The 17245-nt window shown below is 37.4% G+C and overlaps 1 protein-coding gene across 1 annotated transcript; it reads left to right on the plus strand.

The window, feature by feature from the left end:
• The first annotated feature begins 130 nt into the window (after positions 1-130).
• Positions 131-10319, plus strand: LOC139470735 (SUZ RNA-binding domain-containing-like). Its single transcript, XM_071253009.1, has 5 exons — positions 131-251; positions 780-832; positions 2514-2630; positions 7662-7793; positions 9072-10319. Exons 1-5 carry the CDS (start codon positions 198-200, stop codon positions 9175-9177), a joined length of 462 nt encoding a protein of 153 aa, XP_071109110.1. The 5' UTR covers positions 131-197; the 3' UTR covers positions 9178-10319.
• Positions 10320-17245: the final 6926 nt, after the last annotated feature.

Raw genomic sequence — 17245 nt, forward strand, 5'->3', positions numbered from 1 at the left:
TCCTTACGACGCACTCTCTTTTACGACAGTAAACATTCAACTTATAAGTGTGTCATATAAAAAGATATAAAGTGAATGTGTTCTACTTGACTTTAAAATAAGTACCCTGGTGATCTTAATTTTAACATACATGACATACAAGATATTTTGCTGAGGAATTCATTTACAACATCCAGAAATCGGCTGAGGAAGCCGCAATGGCGGAAGACGGAGAAGTGCTTGACAGTTGGGAAGATCAAGAAGATCAGGGCGTAAGTTCCTCTTAATTATAACATTTGTGTTTATGTGTAATACTTCTAGACACACAGGTTTGATATTCTGTTCTTAAAAACGGTTTGGGAGGATTTTATAAAGGACTGAGGTTGACTTTCAGTTAGACTTATTCAGCTATTGTCAACAAATCCCCCAACACCCCCTCATTTTGAACCGTTGCCTTGTTCTAATGTTCATGCAAATCGGACAAGAAGATTAGTAGAACCTTTTTGTCAGTAGTACTTAATGTTTGTTTGGAGGTTGTTAGAACCACAATATGTTTTTGGAGACAACGGAAGATTTAAACTATTGTAGGGATCAAGTTTCGACTCTGTCGCTATTAGCCTGTATGGCTTCATGAAGCTACCAGACCAACAATGACAACATACCCGCCGTCAGTTTTTGCTGTTGTCCTTATAACAATGTCAAGTATGATGTCCATTGTGTATAATGTGAAGACAGAGCGTGTGAATTAACAAAATTCTGTTGACAAACACTTTCATTGAAACTTTTGTGTCATGTTTCAGATTTTGGACAAGCGTTTGAATGAAATGAAAGTTAAAGCTCCCAAAACAGCCACGTAAGTTATCAGTTTCTTCACACAAGCATATTTGTTATGAGTTTGTGATGTTTTGTTGCTTGTCTGATTTTACTGAAAACTTCTGAAACCGTCAATGGATATAGTAAGTTGATAATAGTTTCTTTTGAATACAGATTTGTTAATCATCTATATTTATACGGTAAGTGTACTGGATTATCTGAATTAAAACAGGCCATGTAAACATACAGATTTACAGGTATCTGTCAAAAAGCTGCAACTAACAAACAAGAATTTGATTGGATAAATTTATAGAAAGGAATTTTTTTGTTTTAAAGAGTGACATAGCTTACCACACTGTTAATACTACTTAGCTTTTACTGTCAGTAAACTGTCACCATTGGAAGCTGGCCTTGCTTTCTTCATTGTGTTCAAAGTACAGTATTCGACGTAATAAGTGCCCACCGTGATATTTGCTGATGTATTGGCTAGTGAACAATCCCAATTAGCACCTCTTCCAATTGATCAATGTACACAGGATTTATTTATTCCTGTTTAATATGCACTCAAATACGGTAATAGTGTATGTGTCAAAATACATTCTTATCAAAGTATCATTTCATTTTATGTGGTGGCACCGTGAACCGATACAAATGTAGAACAGTAGAGATAGTTTATTTGGTCATTGGTTTTCTGGATCAATCAACCCTAGAATAATGTAATGTGAAAAAAATTGAGACCAAGATTATCTCTTGACATCATTTTATTTTGCATGTTTAGGTTTTAGCGTTAATGTATGGACTATATGCATATACTGTTATAAGCTGAAATTTTGTTAGATTCAGGCTATCGAGTAGTGGCTGAAGTTCCTTGCTGTAAACAAAACTATTTTTATCATGGTTATGGGCTGATCCCCAAATTATTATGATTATATTATACCTTTATATACAGCAGGTATCCAGGTACTAGTATCTGCTCAAATGTTGTTTTATTTGTTCTCCGACCTGTGGATCCGTTTGCATTCCAGTTATCATTCTCAGCTCCCTGGGGAGTATACAACCCACGCTGCCTTGGGGCGCTTGATGGTTTTTACATCCTCCTCACATATTGGGTACCCATTCCCTGCTGGGTGAAGAGAGGCACATTTGAACTAAGTCACTTGCCCAGGTTGACACTACATGTTTTGACACATGTGTTTCGGGTTATATAATAACATGACTGTTTAAGAGGAAGAGACTTTGATGCTTAGTTTAACATTATTGCATTGAATGCAATGTTAAAATTCATCAGTAAAATATTTAGCCCTTTGATTTTTCAAGAAAATAAAATAAAAATCCCAAATATTGAACAAATTAAAGATTTTTTCCAATTTGTCTGCCAAGATCACTAAGATTGAAATCCTAGATAAATCAGTGGTGTTTTGTTCTTGCAAGGACGTCTGATAATGAACCAATCACAGAAATAGGGGAATGCCCATGTTAGTTGAGAAGGGCATCTCTGCTTTTCTGATTAATATCTGATAAGAAATTGTCAGCTGAATACATTGTTGGATATCCACTTGTCTGATCCAAATTAGGCATGTTTTGGATAAAAAAGAATTGTTACCCCAGTATGTTCTTTCTAGCGCCAGAAATCGTGAAAAACCCTGGGTGCTTATTATCAGTGTTACAGCATACTTTGAGTAAAAATATTGACAATGTTTCCCTACATTTCTTTAATTCAGTGCCTCAGTTTTGGCAGCTGGGATGAGGGAAGAAACCGCTAGGACTGAGTACCAGCCTCAAGTCCGGATACTGAAAAGGGACACAGTGTCTCCCAAAACTGTGAATGCAGCTAACAGGTAAGGCTTGAAATGAAAGAGAATTGGTTCTCAGGCAAAGACTTTTGAAGATATAGCGCAGGCGGGTGATGTTTTTTTTTGGGGGGGTGCTTGTTCAAACTAGTATGTAACCAAATAAACAGTTGTGTACCATCAACCTTTGGAAAGGGCCTCCCTACATAAACAAGCATACAAACTCCTATTGCCACCATGACCATAACGCGAGATGCACAGTACAGCAGTGTCTTGTAAAGGGAAGTAACTATGTGCTGTATTGGATTGCATTGTTTTTAAGTATTCAGATTTTCAATCTCATTAAAATCAGATCTTAGTTCTCGCTACCGCTAAACAAAGATCTAAGGACATCCCATTATGGGTCATGTCAGACCGACCTTGCGCGAACTTTGACCGACCAGTGGAATGACCAATCAGAAGGCAGCTGCTTTCTCGTGCTTTGCGGCACAAATTTCAAATTGGTGACTACACTTCGAGAAATATTTTGACAAATACTCAATTACAAATTTGAAACCTGAACTAAAAACAGTCTGGAATCGCTAATAGATGGTCTAGATTGTAAGGATTCAGTCGTTAAACCCATAACTATCGTTCGGAATACCCCATGTGTTAAAGTTGCAGGATTAGAAATCACATTCCGACTGTCACTTTCATAATCTGGTAAGCGACACACTGATTGGTCGGATGAAAGGTCGTTCTGATGTGACCCCTGATGTGATGTCTTCAGACCTTTGTTTAGCGGTAGCGAGGACTAGGTCTGATTTTAAAGGGGCACTGATCTAACGCAATTCCCCGGGACTGGTTGTTGCCTTTGTTATTGTTTTTTTCCCAGTGAGTACCCGGATGTATAGCAGAAATCTAGACTAGTTCGTGACCTCTGCTGCGCCTTTCGTAAGCGCATTAGTCACGTTTATGGATACCGGTAGTAATAAGGGCGTATGGTCACATTGATCAACAAAATGAAATAGTTTTCGAGATAATAAGGAAATGTAGGTATCTTTGGGGGTAGCATCGGTAATGGTGACGAAGTTTTGATAAGTCACTTGCTTGGTAATTTTGCGATTTTCGTTTACACTATTTTTACTTGCAACACGAAGTAAATATTTCACCTAAGCATTGCTTTTTTATAGTGTGTATATTTTTTTACTGTCAAAATGTGTAACATATTTATTAAACATCTAAATATTTTACAAAGTGACTGAAAAATATTTCGTTGAAAAGTACATGTCTATGTTGTTTGGCTTCTAATCCTACATAATAATCTGTTGTGATGTTTGTAGGCCCTTTTGTTCGTCTTAATCAATCTGGTCAGATTTTTTAGTCAAAATGGCTGAAATATTTACACATTTTATAAATTGCCTGAGAGAATCAAATTTTACAAATTGACGGTAATATATACACGCTTACAAAGGAAAAGACCGGAGAAAACAACGTCTATCGCGCATTGAAGAATTTCCCAACCAAGACATAGAGAAACAAGAACGAATCGGTTCAAATGAAGGAAAACAAAATGCAAATACCATAATTACAACCCACCAAATTTATGTGTATAAATTTTAGGCAGCTTCCTTGTTCGAGGAATGTATCCGTGAATATCCACACAAAGGAACAATATCCCACTCGTCTGCAGCTGTACAAAGAAACTTATTCGATGTCACGTGTCTCTGTAACAATCAAATATTTAAAAAAATATATATCGTTTCGGGATATTATAACCGTGTTCGTTTCTCAACTGATCACTTAGATTGTTTCAGGTGTTTCACATAGGTGTCAAGTCTTCAAGGGTCGGCTGAGAAAGCCCACGTGACAACTATTTTCATAACGTCCACGGTTCCATTGAGTGACAGATAACAATGATCAATCAATCAACGTATTATCAGTTATCCCTTTGAACAAAGTATGTTGTTTTAACATCGGCACTTCACGCCATGATATGAGTGTATTCCCTTTGTTTTGGTAAACCTAGACATGTAAACACTCACTTTTGACATATCCACTGTGCAAGATAACAGTGATTAATCAATCAACGTATTTTCTGTTAATCCTTTGATGACCAGGAACGATCCGTTGATATACAAAAAAAGTAAATGAACTGACCATTCATCTCTTGCTTGGCTGCCACGTGCATATTACATAACACACATTTCACCTCACTTCCAACCTGGATTTAGATTGAATAATTACCCCAGACACAATAAATGCCAAATGGGAACCTTTGTCAGGTAATCTAAGTGGTGCTACCACTAATTGTACCTGTAATAAATTCATTAACTGAGCATCAAGGGAATGACGACAAATACACAAGTGTAGGGTTAGACGAGAAAACGTGGATGACAACAAGGGAGTAGTAATTGTATTATCGACGCAATCCAAAACCCGAAAATTCTTTCACTGCATGGATACTTTTTTAGTGTTAAACTATAACCATCTGGGGTATTTCCAAATGAGGACATCCGATGAGCTCCGCCGTTCTTTTTGTCTCTTTGTTTAGGCCGAAGAAATTAATTAACATGCGCCCTTAGTCGAAATCTTTATAGATCACAGTTAACCAATCAGTGTTTATGCAAAAATGCGTAAAACAAATATTGCCTCCAGCCTCCAAGTTCATTTAGCTGTCCTTGCAGACGGTAGCCCAGTCTCTGGTCACGCTCAGTTGCGTTGCGTATCATCCGGGTACTCACGGGGAAAAAAACAATAACAAAGGCAGCAACAAGTCCGGGGAATTGCGTTAGATCAGTGCCCCTTTAATGAGATAGTCAGATTTTTTAGATTTTTTGGAATATGGAAAGAAAAATGAAATGTGCAGTGGACTTTATGATGATGTGGGCAGTGTCTGAGAAACAAGACAATTATTGTTTTTAAGCCTAAATCAGTTTTCTTCTTTTTATCCTCGCCTACTGTGTTTCCGTAAAAGGTATGTTTGATTACTTGTCTAAGAACAATCACAATACACTTGAATTAAGCCAAACAAGAGAAGTCAATCCAGCTCCATCTTGTTACTGTCACCTGTTTTCAAACCCCTCCATGACAGTCAAGTTAAAAATAGATTCACGGCATGATCAGTCACGTGACATTACAGACAGGAAGTTTACAAACAGCAGCTGATACATCACCATTGCATGCGATTGTTCTGATGCAAAATTAGCATCAGATGCAGTTTGATTAAAATGTGCATCAGCAAAAAAGTAAGTTTTGATGTATGTTTTCATTACCTATTGAATATCTTACCTTGTATAGCTTAATTCATAACATATAGTCAGCAGCAAGTGGTGAACACTTTGATGTTTCAGTCGGCTTTGAAACGTCTACCTTGATTATGTCATCAAGCATGTTGTTACGTATTGTTAAGAGGCTTGACAATAGGTGAGGCATGAAGACATGTTACCTTGGGATACATTACCCTCTTTGTACACAGTTCCCTATGGGCTGTCTACGTGATCTTGTGGATGGAACGTCTGTCTGGTGAGCGGAGGGTCGGTGTTTCGATTCCTGGCTGTGTCAAACCAAAAATATGTTAAAAGATGGTACTTGTTGATATCCTGTCTGGCACTGGGCGTTAAGGGGGTGAAATAAGGACTAGTCGGTTTGGAGTCAGTATACTGTGTCTGAGCGTGCTGAGTAGGTGAGTGAGTGAGTTTTGTTTAAAACCGCTTTTAACAGTATTCCAGTTATATTGAGGCATGTCAGCGTAGCACTTTGGTAGAAATTGTATGCAGGATATATTTTGACGTATAGGAACAATTTTGACCAGTCACCTTAGGGACTTCCCGCACTACATGTAGTTCGATTGCTAAAACGTTATGTTGACATTTAATAGTCAAACTGCCTCAAATGTAACTTTTAGTGAGTCATGGTACAGCATTTATGATATGTGTATCCATTCTCTTGCAACTTAAGTTCGTTTCAAGGCGTCAATAGCGGTAACCGTGGTTGCTGTTAATAACAGTGAGTTGTGCGATCTACCGATCACTTCGCATACGATTTCGCCAAAATTATTGTTAACATTATTATAATTATTGAATGAAATTTTGAATATAATTAAAATATATCGCAAACATTAGTCCAGATAAACAGTGAATTATTTTTTTATTTTAACAAATATTATAATAATAGGATTAAATTGCATACTTCTGTTCAGATTTGTTGACAGGAATTTCCGATGTTCCGTGATCGCGGTGAACAGCTGATAATTTTTTCTGAGATTGGGGAAAACATTGTGTCATTGGAAAACTTGAGTTTATTGAAAATGTTAGTAAATTATGGGAGCCATGCTTTACCGTGCGCTATAACACGAGTAAGCACTATATTGAAGGGTGCAATAACGAGGGTACACTGTACCGTCTAAAATTTGTGGCTACCCAGTCAAAATCAAACCTATGGGTAAAATAACCAAAAGCTTATCTATAGCTCTGCGCATATATGTTGAGATTAGACAAAGAAAAAGAAATTAAAAAAAAATTTCATTATATTTGTATCACTGCTGATCAGAATATTTTTGTAGTTCTATATATTTCTAAATATTTCTAGAATCTTGCATCACAGTAACGTGATGAGTTTTCCCTCCAAATACATTACTTTGCAGAAGGAATCGCTTTTGCATTGATAGACAACCATGCAGTGTTGACAGTAACTTACATCTGGTTACTTTGCCTTGTCAGTCAGAATTGGACATTGTAATTTGCTCTCCTACTGAACTGAATTGTTTTGGGAAAAAAATGTAAACCAAGATGAAAAAAAAGGGCCTTAAAGGTTTTAACTCAACATGACTTTTTTTGGGGGACTCTATGTCAGTCTGTCTCAGTCATATCATACTCTGGGGCAGTCGGGTAGCCTAGTGGTTCAAGGGTTTGCTCGTCACGCCAAAGACCCAGGTTTGATTCCCAACATGGGTATATTAAGTGAAGCCCATTTCTGATGTCCACCGCTGTGATATTGCTGGAATATTGCTAAGAGTGGCGTAAAACCTTATTCACTCAATCACTCATATCATACTGTGGTGTAAGCTATTGGTAAACCATTCACTTTGTTTGTTTGCAGCAATCAGGCAGCAAAACCAATGAAAACTCTGGAACAGCGTGAAGCTGAGTATGCTCAGGCAAGACTAAGGATCTTCGGAAGTTTGGAGGAACCATCGGCTAGTGATGTGGAGGCATTACAGGGAGATGAGAGGTATTCATTATCATCTGACAGATACTCATAATGCATGCACAACTTGTCTGTGGGTCATCGTGTCCCAACGGCCTGTGTGATGTTACTGATAGTATCGCTACATCTGTGGGGATTTGGGGTCAGAAACTAAGGATAAAACATGACTCCAGGGTTGTGTTTTATCCGTCTAATGTAAGAAATACCAGAAAAAATAATAAGACATTGGGATATCTTATAGTGAAACAATACAGTATGTCGTAGTATACAAGGAATTCAATGAAATCATGCCAAAGAAAGACCATGTGTAGCATGAACACTAACTGAAGTCATGACATGTAAGATTGAACAGTCTTCCATCACCTGTAACCAGTGGGAAAACAGTGGGTTACAAAACATAACACAATATGTGAGGTTGCAGGTTCGATTCCTGTCATCCATGATCAATAGTTTTCAATTCTAGTCTTCAGTTTAAGAACATTGGACGTTTGACGCACTTAGTCCAAATTTCATCTGCTACTCAACACATCAGGTCTTACTTGGGGGGAAAAAGGATGGGGTCATACAAGGAAAAAGTAAAACCTCATACCTAGGATGGGGTCATACAAGGTAAAAGTAAAACCTCATACCTAGGATGGGGTCATACAATGAAAAAGTAAAACCTCATACCCAGGATGGGGTCTTACTAGGAAAAAGTAAAACCTCCCAAGAGGTTATTATGAAGAGACAAGTACCGACCAAAACAATGGTCTATATTCGTGATAGGTTTATAATATTCTTCTTATTACAAGTTATGTCCCTTCTAAGCCTCTCCTATAGACCAGTCAGGTTCCACCTCTCGTATCACTTGCATTTGTTTCAAACAAAATGGCGGCGCCATCTGATTGATAATCAAGATCTAAATTGTGATAAAACTATTCCTTCATCGAGAAGTGCATCAAATCACCCGATCACCTTGATTAAAAACATCAAAAGATCTGGAAAATATCTGATGACAACGAGTTGGCATTGCACATGCCTTGCAAATCCATGCAAATTCGGCAATGGACCAAAATCTGCATGACAGTTTACAATCCGGAGTTCAACTTCGTTGTGCGATTTTGATTGGACTATGCATAGACTTGTTAATCCAGGCAAAATGTAACTCCATAATACCAGCCCATTTCGGCAAGGGTGGAAACTGGACTTTTGTAGTCAGTTAACACTCTTGCCTCGGGAAGATGTATTAATGCTCAAAATTTGAAACCTGTTTGTTTCATATGAATGTGCAATGGTTTTTAAGAATGTTGTTTTCTTTGACAGACCTGCCGGACTGGTCCAGAAGTTTGATGTGTCCCCTGCCGACAATGCAGTGTCTCGTCAGCCGAAGGGGCCGGATGGCACCCCTGGATTTAATCTTGAAAGATAACATCTTAAAAGAGATTTGGTCAACTCCTAACAACAGCAGTCATTTGAACTAGATACCAATGCATAACATATCAGGTCCAGTCATCAAGGGAGACAAATAATGATTTTAACCCAATTTGAAAAATCACTAATATGATAGATATTTTATGAATGTTTATTTTATTATCAATGAATGTAGGTTGAATGATATGAAAGCAAACAAATAAGAGCAGCTACTTATCATTCTCCCTCGCTCCCATATTGTTTACTGGATCATGTTATGGTAATAGATTTCAAAATCCCCAAACAGTCCACGTCTGGTTCTGACTGCTGGAACAATGTGACTTCAGTCCCAAAAGTCATAAGATATGATCGGCCATGACCGTCATACAGAAAAGAAGCATCCCCAGCTCCTAGCCGGATAAATCTGCATGACCTTCAAATGGAGAGGTCAAGGTCAGCTTGGTGTCTGCTTGCTTTTGCTCGCCTGCAGCTTGGAGAAGAGGCAGTGGTGAAAAAATGACCAAACATTCATTGAATGGATGTGATTTTAATCCTGAAAGCAATAGATTTCAAAATGTTGGAATCTTTACTTTTTGTCCTATTGGTGCTTGAGTTTTATTTTTTAAAATGATTTAGTGTGAATATTCAAGAACTACAATCTCTTTCAAAATGTTACTGTTTTAGCTTTTTGACTTATTTTAAGATTTCAGTACAAAGGAACTTAGGTTCGATATCAATTGTGAAAAGAGACGGTATATGCATGTCCTATTTACAAGAGATAATTCAGCCATAACAAAATAAATAACATTTAAAATTTAATATCATGTTTGTTTATCAATGTTAATATTGACATGGAAATTATTTAAAATCTAAGCTCTCAAATACTTTTTAATAACATAGTGAATATATTAAGAACATATATTGTTACTTCCTGAAGCATTATTTTAACATGGTGATGAAGCTGTTTGACTAGATCTTTGGCTCGACTCATTGAGATCTGATATCTTACGCCAATACAGTTCATCTCTGCAGACAAACAACCAGACAAACAAACAAAAACACTTCAGAGGTTCTAGATGCCATTGTGCACAAGGAATGTATAATTCACTGATTGTATCAAACGAACATTAAGCGAAACACGCTTGAAGATCTGAAGACACCTCCATGTTGACCGTCCAATCAAAATGAAGGATGAATGGGGTGTCGAACCAATCTGATGTCTGCTTTCTAAAAATATTTGACTTCATTTCTTTTCCACCTTGATTCAGAAAGTTTGATCTGTAACAAAAACACCCACACAGAACACATATTGGATCTTGATAGTACACCATTTTGGGAGTTGATGCCGTATACAAAATATTCACTTGGATATGATAGTGCAGATACATTATTTTGCATTCATATCTTGCTGATTATGTATGTTTTCAAGATACAGAAATCAGATATGCTTGATGATGCTTCAGTCACTCAAAACGAGATTGGGGGTAGTCTCGTGGTTAAAGTGTTCGTTTGACCCGAACATGAGTACAATGTGTGAAGCCCATTTCTGGTGTCACCTGCCGTGATATTGCTGGAATATCGCCAAAAGCGGCTTAAAACCATACTCACTCACTCACTCATTCATATCTTCATACAGAGAGGGGCGCGCGGGTGACCCAGTCGTCTAAGACTCAGCGATTCGCTGTGCAGATATGCGTCCCTTGGGCACGCCAGAAACCTATGATTGTGGGTTCTAATCCCGGTTCGCCCCGATTATGTTTCTAGGTTTGTCAGTACCATACCCGTGTTCGTGGGTTTCACCGAAGTGGTAAACGTCTGAGGCCTGCATCACTTCGGGCTTTCCTCCCACAGTAAGCTGACACACAACGATATAACTGGAATAGTGTTAAAAGCGGCATTAAAACCAACTCACTCACTCATGCAGAGAGTTATGGTGTCGGAGTAAGATATCTGATTTTAATGATAATGAGAAAGGTTTAAGGTATAGTTACATAGAGCCTGTAGACATTGGAATGTAATCCACTGCTTTTTTAGTAAAGCTATTAATATCAAGAATGTATTTGATCATTTTGACATGTGCATACACACATGGTCAATGGGTTTTTGTGGTGTTGACGATTGTATCATCATAATCAAGGATCTCATTTGGGAGGCACAAATTGTGGTCTATAATCTGACCAGTTGTCAGATTTATATGATATACATTTTTAACCAAAAACTAATTTCAAATAGTTTTCTTGTAGTTTTTAAGAAATGAAATCCTTGGTTGATCAAAGGAATTGGTATGATAAGGGCACCTTGTCTTCGTGTTGGTCTGCTGGAACAGATAATACAGTCGGGGAAAACGTCTGGTTTAATTAAGGGACCATTCATTGATTACAAAATGTGTAGTGGTGGTGGGGGAATAAGGGAATATATGCGCTAATGAACTGAAAATAGTGACTCTCTCATAATGCCAGTCTTGTTTTTGGATGACCCTTCACATTTTCTTGAACAAGTTTTTCATGACCCTTCCAAACAAGCCTAAATCCAAAAGCATTTTATATTATATTATAATTTCAATTTTTGCCCAAATATGTGTATTATTTCTTATGACCCTCCCCTAGAGACTGTCATATTTCTTGGTGACCCTCCCCTCATTCCTCTGACACATCACCCCCAATAATAAATGACCGGTCCCTTAGTTGTGAATAACCAGTTTCCATGTGCGATATGTGTGTTTGTTCTGCAATTATAAAATTCTTAAATATATATACAAAAAAACAAAGAAGAAGCTCGTTATTCCCTCTGTTCTGCAACACCTGACCCTTTGATAAATGGCTGGTCCCTAACATATTTTCTCTTTAGAAATGGTGTCACAAAGATATGGCTTAGATCATTTAGAACATTGAAGTCCAGGTGCGAAAATGTCCCGGATTAACGGAAACAAAGTCTTGCTCTTAAAATATCAAAATAATGTTTTGTCAAACTTTCTGAAATAGCTTGTACACAGATCTTGTATAGATCTCCGCATCAAATGTTGCAAACATGAACCTTGAACCCTGAACTTAAATAGTAAACAAAAACAAACCTGTATCAGTCACACAAACACTTGCTAAGTTCTCAACATTTTCTTGAACTTGTTGGGGATTTTTCTATAACTTTGAAATTTTGCATTTCTAGTGCACCAAAAACGGCCTTCATCATACATTTATCCTTTGTATTTAATTTTATATTATCTAATTGTTTGATTAGTACATACTCAAATGCTTAAATGAAATGAAATATATTATTTCGACTCCATGGGTTACAGTTTATCTTCTGAGAACTTTTCTAGGCCAAAGTTCCAAATTATTATTAATCTGTTTTGTGTATCATGGAATAAAAGAAATATCCTTATGAAAAGTACCAGATACTAAATGTATATGTATTATGTACCATGACTGTCGTGATGCTTTGTGTACCGTGAATCTCGTGATGCGTCATGTACCAAGACTTCCATGATACATTATGTACCATGATTGTCGTGATGCAATGAGTACCATGATTGTCGTGATGCATTGTGTACCGTGAGTCTCGTGATGCTTCATGTACCAAGACTTCCATGATACATTATGTACCATGATTGTAAGGATGTACTGAGTACCATGATTGTAAGGATGCACTGAGTACCATGATTGTCGTGATGCATTGTGTACCGTGAGTCTCGTGATGCATCATGTACTAAGACTTCCATGATACATTATGCACCATGATTGTAAGGATGCACTGAGTACCATGATTGTCGTGATGCATTGTGTACCTTGAGTCTCGTGATGCATCATGTACCAAGACTTCCATGATACATTATGTACCATGATTGTAAGGATGCACTGAGTACCATGATTGTAAGGATGCACTGAGTACCATGATTGTCGTGATGCATTGTGTACCGTGAGTCTCGTGATGCATCATGTACCAAGACTTCCATGATACATTATGTACCATGATTGTAAGGATGTACTGAGTACCATGATTGTAAGGATGCACTGAGTACCATGATTGTCGTGATGCATTGTGTACCGTGAGTCTCGTGATGCATCATGTACCAAGACTTCCATGATACATTATGTACCATGATTGTAAGGATGCACTGAGTACCATGATTGTCGTGATGCATTGTGTACCGTGAGTCTCGTGATGCATCATGTACTAAGACTTCCATGATACATTATGCACCATGATTGTAAGGATGCACTGAGTACCATGATTGTCGTGATGCATTGTGTACCGTGAGTCTCGTGATGCTTCATGTACCAAGACTTCCATGATACATTATGTACCATGATTGTAAGGATGTACTGAGTACCATGATTGTAAGGATGCACTGAGTACCATGATTGTCGTGATGCATTGTGTACCGTGAGTCTCGTGATGCTTCATGTACCAAGACTTCCATGATACATTATGTACCATGATTGTAAGGATGTACTGAGTACCATGATTGTAAGGATGCACTGAGTACCATGATTGTCGTGATGCATTGTGTACCGTGAGTCTCGTGATGCATCATGTACCAAGACTTCCATGATACATTATGTACCATGATTGTAAGGATGCACTGAGTACCATGATTGTCGTGATGCATTGTGTACCGTGAGTCTCGTGATGCATCATGTACTAAGACTTCCATGATACATTATGCACCATGATTGTAAGGATGCACTGAGTACCATGATTGTCGTGATGCTATGTGTACCTTGAGTCTCGTGATGCATCATGTACCAAGACTTCCATGATACATTATGTACCATGATAGTAAGGATGCACTGAGTACCATGACTGTCGTGATGCATTGTGTACTGTGAGTCTCGTGATGCATCATGTACCAAGACTTCCATGATACATTATGTACCATGATTGTAAGGATGCTCTGAATACCATGATTGTTGTGATACATTATGTACCATGATTGTAAGGATGCACTGAGTACCATGACTGTCGTGATGCATTGTGTACTGTGAGTCTCGTGATGCATCATGTACCAAGACTTCCATGATACATTATGTACCATGATTGTAAGGATGCACTGAATACCATGATTGTTGTGATACATTATGTACCATGATTGTTGTAGTGTTATGCTTTGATGTATCATCAAAGCCCACATAAATACAGGTCACCTTGTCATGTTAAGGAACCTCACCTTTACAAGTATTAAATACACATGTTGTGGTATGTATTATCACATTGTGTCACATATATGACAGTAGCCCCATGAAATGATAACAGCAATTGAGGTAGGACTTTGACAGTCATTTAGACATTTTTGGAGACACAAGATATACTGATCTCAACTCTTTAGTCCCAAAACTTATAAAATCATAGAATACAGAAGTTGAAATCCCTGTGTCCTGTCTCTCTGTGAACTACATAATCTCAGGTAAGGCCAGACTTTATATAAAAATTGGTTTACGAATATCAGAATCCCAAAAATGTAATTGTAAAAAAATTAAAACATGAACATAAATGTTTCTTTTAATTCTGCTGACTAGAAATAAGTAAAATGTTAAAAAAACAAATCTTTTACAATGGCTATCAATATAAATACATTATTTGAAAGACTACCAGTACAAGATAATTTAAAAACTTTGAAACACAATGTCTTGCTTGACAACGGTATAAGGATCTATACTGAAACGTCGCTCTTTACAGTATTAAAGAAGTTGTTATCCTTTTAAGAGTCCAGTTTCCACCCTTCCCGAACTAGGCTGGTATTTCAGCCTATTTCAGCAAGTGTGGAAACTAACTTTAAAAGTCAGTTAACTCCCTTGCCTTGGGAAGATGAATCATGAGAGGAAATATGAATAAAGTTCAAATTGAAATTTTATAACCATAAGTTCATAACATTCAAACGCCCCCCCCCCCCCCCCCCCCCCACAACACCCCAAAAGTCTGGTCTAAGGAAAGGATGTTCCCTTTGCCAAAACAGTGCGGCTACCGAGTAGCATTCATTGTAAATATGGTAAGCATTATGTGAGACATGATAGTCTACCGTCCAAGAAAGAATTTGAGTTTATTCAAATGTAAATGATGGACATTTGTTTGCAAATAGATTTCATAAGTTGTTTAAAAGTTTAAACTTGAAATGCATTAAAATTCAGTTTGATATACATGAGAGAGGTGCTTCTGGCGGCATGCTTAAATGCTGAAGATTGAGCTCTTGAAAATGGTTTGAAATTATATATCACTAATTAGTATTACAGTTAAGCATTTACAATAGCTGCGGTAACTATATCAGCTTTTCTGTACCGGTATATCACCACTGAAGGCTACGAGTTGAACATCAGAAGAGTATGGGTTAGGAATTTCTGCACATATACATTTCTGATTGGTTAAGTATTTAAATACTTGTAAAAAGCTATATTTCTATCAAGTACTTTCTTCTCTTACCTCCTAAAATATATCTAACTGAAAAAAAGTTAAAAGAACACTGATTTCTTTCATATGACTAGAGTTGATCTGTCATGTCATGAATTCAAGTGTTGATACATGTATTTAGGATGGACAAATGTAGGGTTCTTTATGGATCTAGAATGTCTAGACACGATTTATTTACTTCAAACTGATGAATGCTATTTAACCAGACTTTCTCATTTTCACTAAAATGGCGCCAGGCTTCACTCTCCTGATATTTTATTTTATAGGTTCAACCAATCAGAGCCAAAACAATATCAGAAAATTCAATTTATGTATATCTGCCTGACAGTCTCTCTTTGATCGATCGACAGCCGTCATGTAGCTGGAATATTGCTGAGGTTACAAACAAACAAAAAGGTTAGAAAATTGCAACAGCATGAACAAACTAATTAAACAGCAGCAAATTGATTTCATTGTGTGTTCCCTCCGATGCAATGTGGCCATGACAAATACCTAATGATGGCAGGAAATATGTATACAGCTCAAATGAAGTTAAAGAGCACCCGATTCTTCCATATTAATATACCTACCCAGGGTAGTTAATCTGTCATGGGACCCGTGAAGATTTGGAATAGAATAGGTCTTCAGCAACCCATGCTTGCCATAACAGGCAACTATGCTTGTCGTAAGATTCGACTAACAGGATCAGGTGGTCAGACTCACTGACTTGGTTGATGCATGTCATCGATCCCAATCACTTGGGTTGATGCTCATGATATCAATCACTGGATTGTCAGGCTCAGACTTGATTATTTACAGACTGCCGTCATATAGCTGAAATACTGCTGAGTGTGGCGTTAAACAACAAACAAAACAAATAATCTGTCATGGTATTTAACTTCTTTTGAGTAGTATACATGTAAATGTACGATATTAAACATCCTGCACTGTACTGACCCAAACAACTTTATTCCCAGTCAAAGCTGATGTAGAAAATTTGTAATCCATGAAATTAAAGAATGTTAAAATAATGGTGAAAATGTGAACGAGAGCCAGCAAGTCTAGATATGCGAAATTGTGACGAGCATGCTACAATAATTATTTTACTGTATGTATTGGTGCTGACATTGTTCTTGACATTGTTACGGACTGTGACGGAAGTATTGATATATCTGTTATCATGAAATTGTCTGTTACCATGGTTATGGAAATACGATAATGATCTGTCATATTTGGTGGTGATGTCACTTAGTACTGACTGTTATGTGTTATATGACATCAATGATCATGGTCAAATGATACGTGCCAGGTGATTCAAGTTTTAGTATAATTTCTGAAATATGTCAAGCCTTTTGGATGATGTGTGTATATCTACAGTATAATAGCAGAAAATGATATTTATGTGATGGGACAGTAAATTGCATTGTAATAGCAAACTGGTTATAATTAAATATTCATAGAATTTATGTTAAGTGAAATAAATGCCTCATCTATTTTCCAACTTGTGTTGTGAGCTGTGTAATATTGTCCAGCGGTGTTGATGGGAAGTGTTGACTTGTCACTACAGAGATCCCTAATTCGGAGACCGCCTCCTTTGTCTAGTGGTAGAGTATTACCCTGTCTGGCGCATTGGACCAGACAATGCAGTGATTGACAACATGTGCATCAATCCAGGCAATTGGGAACAATGACGTCAGCGAACCTGACCA

Source organism: Haliotis cracherodii, unplaced genomic scaffold, assembly GCF_022045235.1.
Source record: "Haliotis cracherodii isolate W230 unplaced genomic scaffold, xgHalCrac1.p SCAF_21, whole genome shotgun sequence".
NCBI lineage: Eukaryota > Metazoa > Mollusca > Gastropoda > Lepetellida > Haliotidae > Haliotis > Haliotis cracherodii.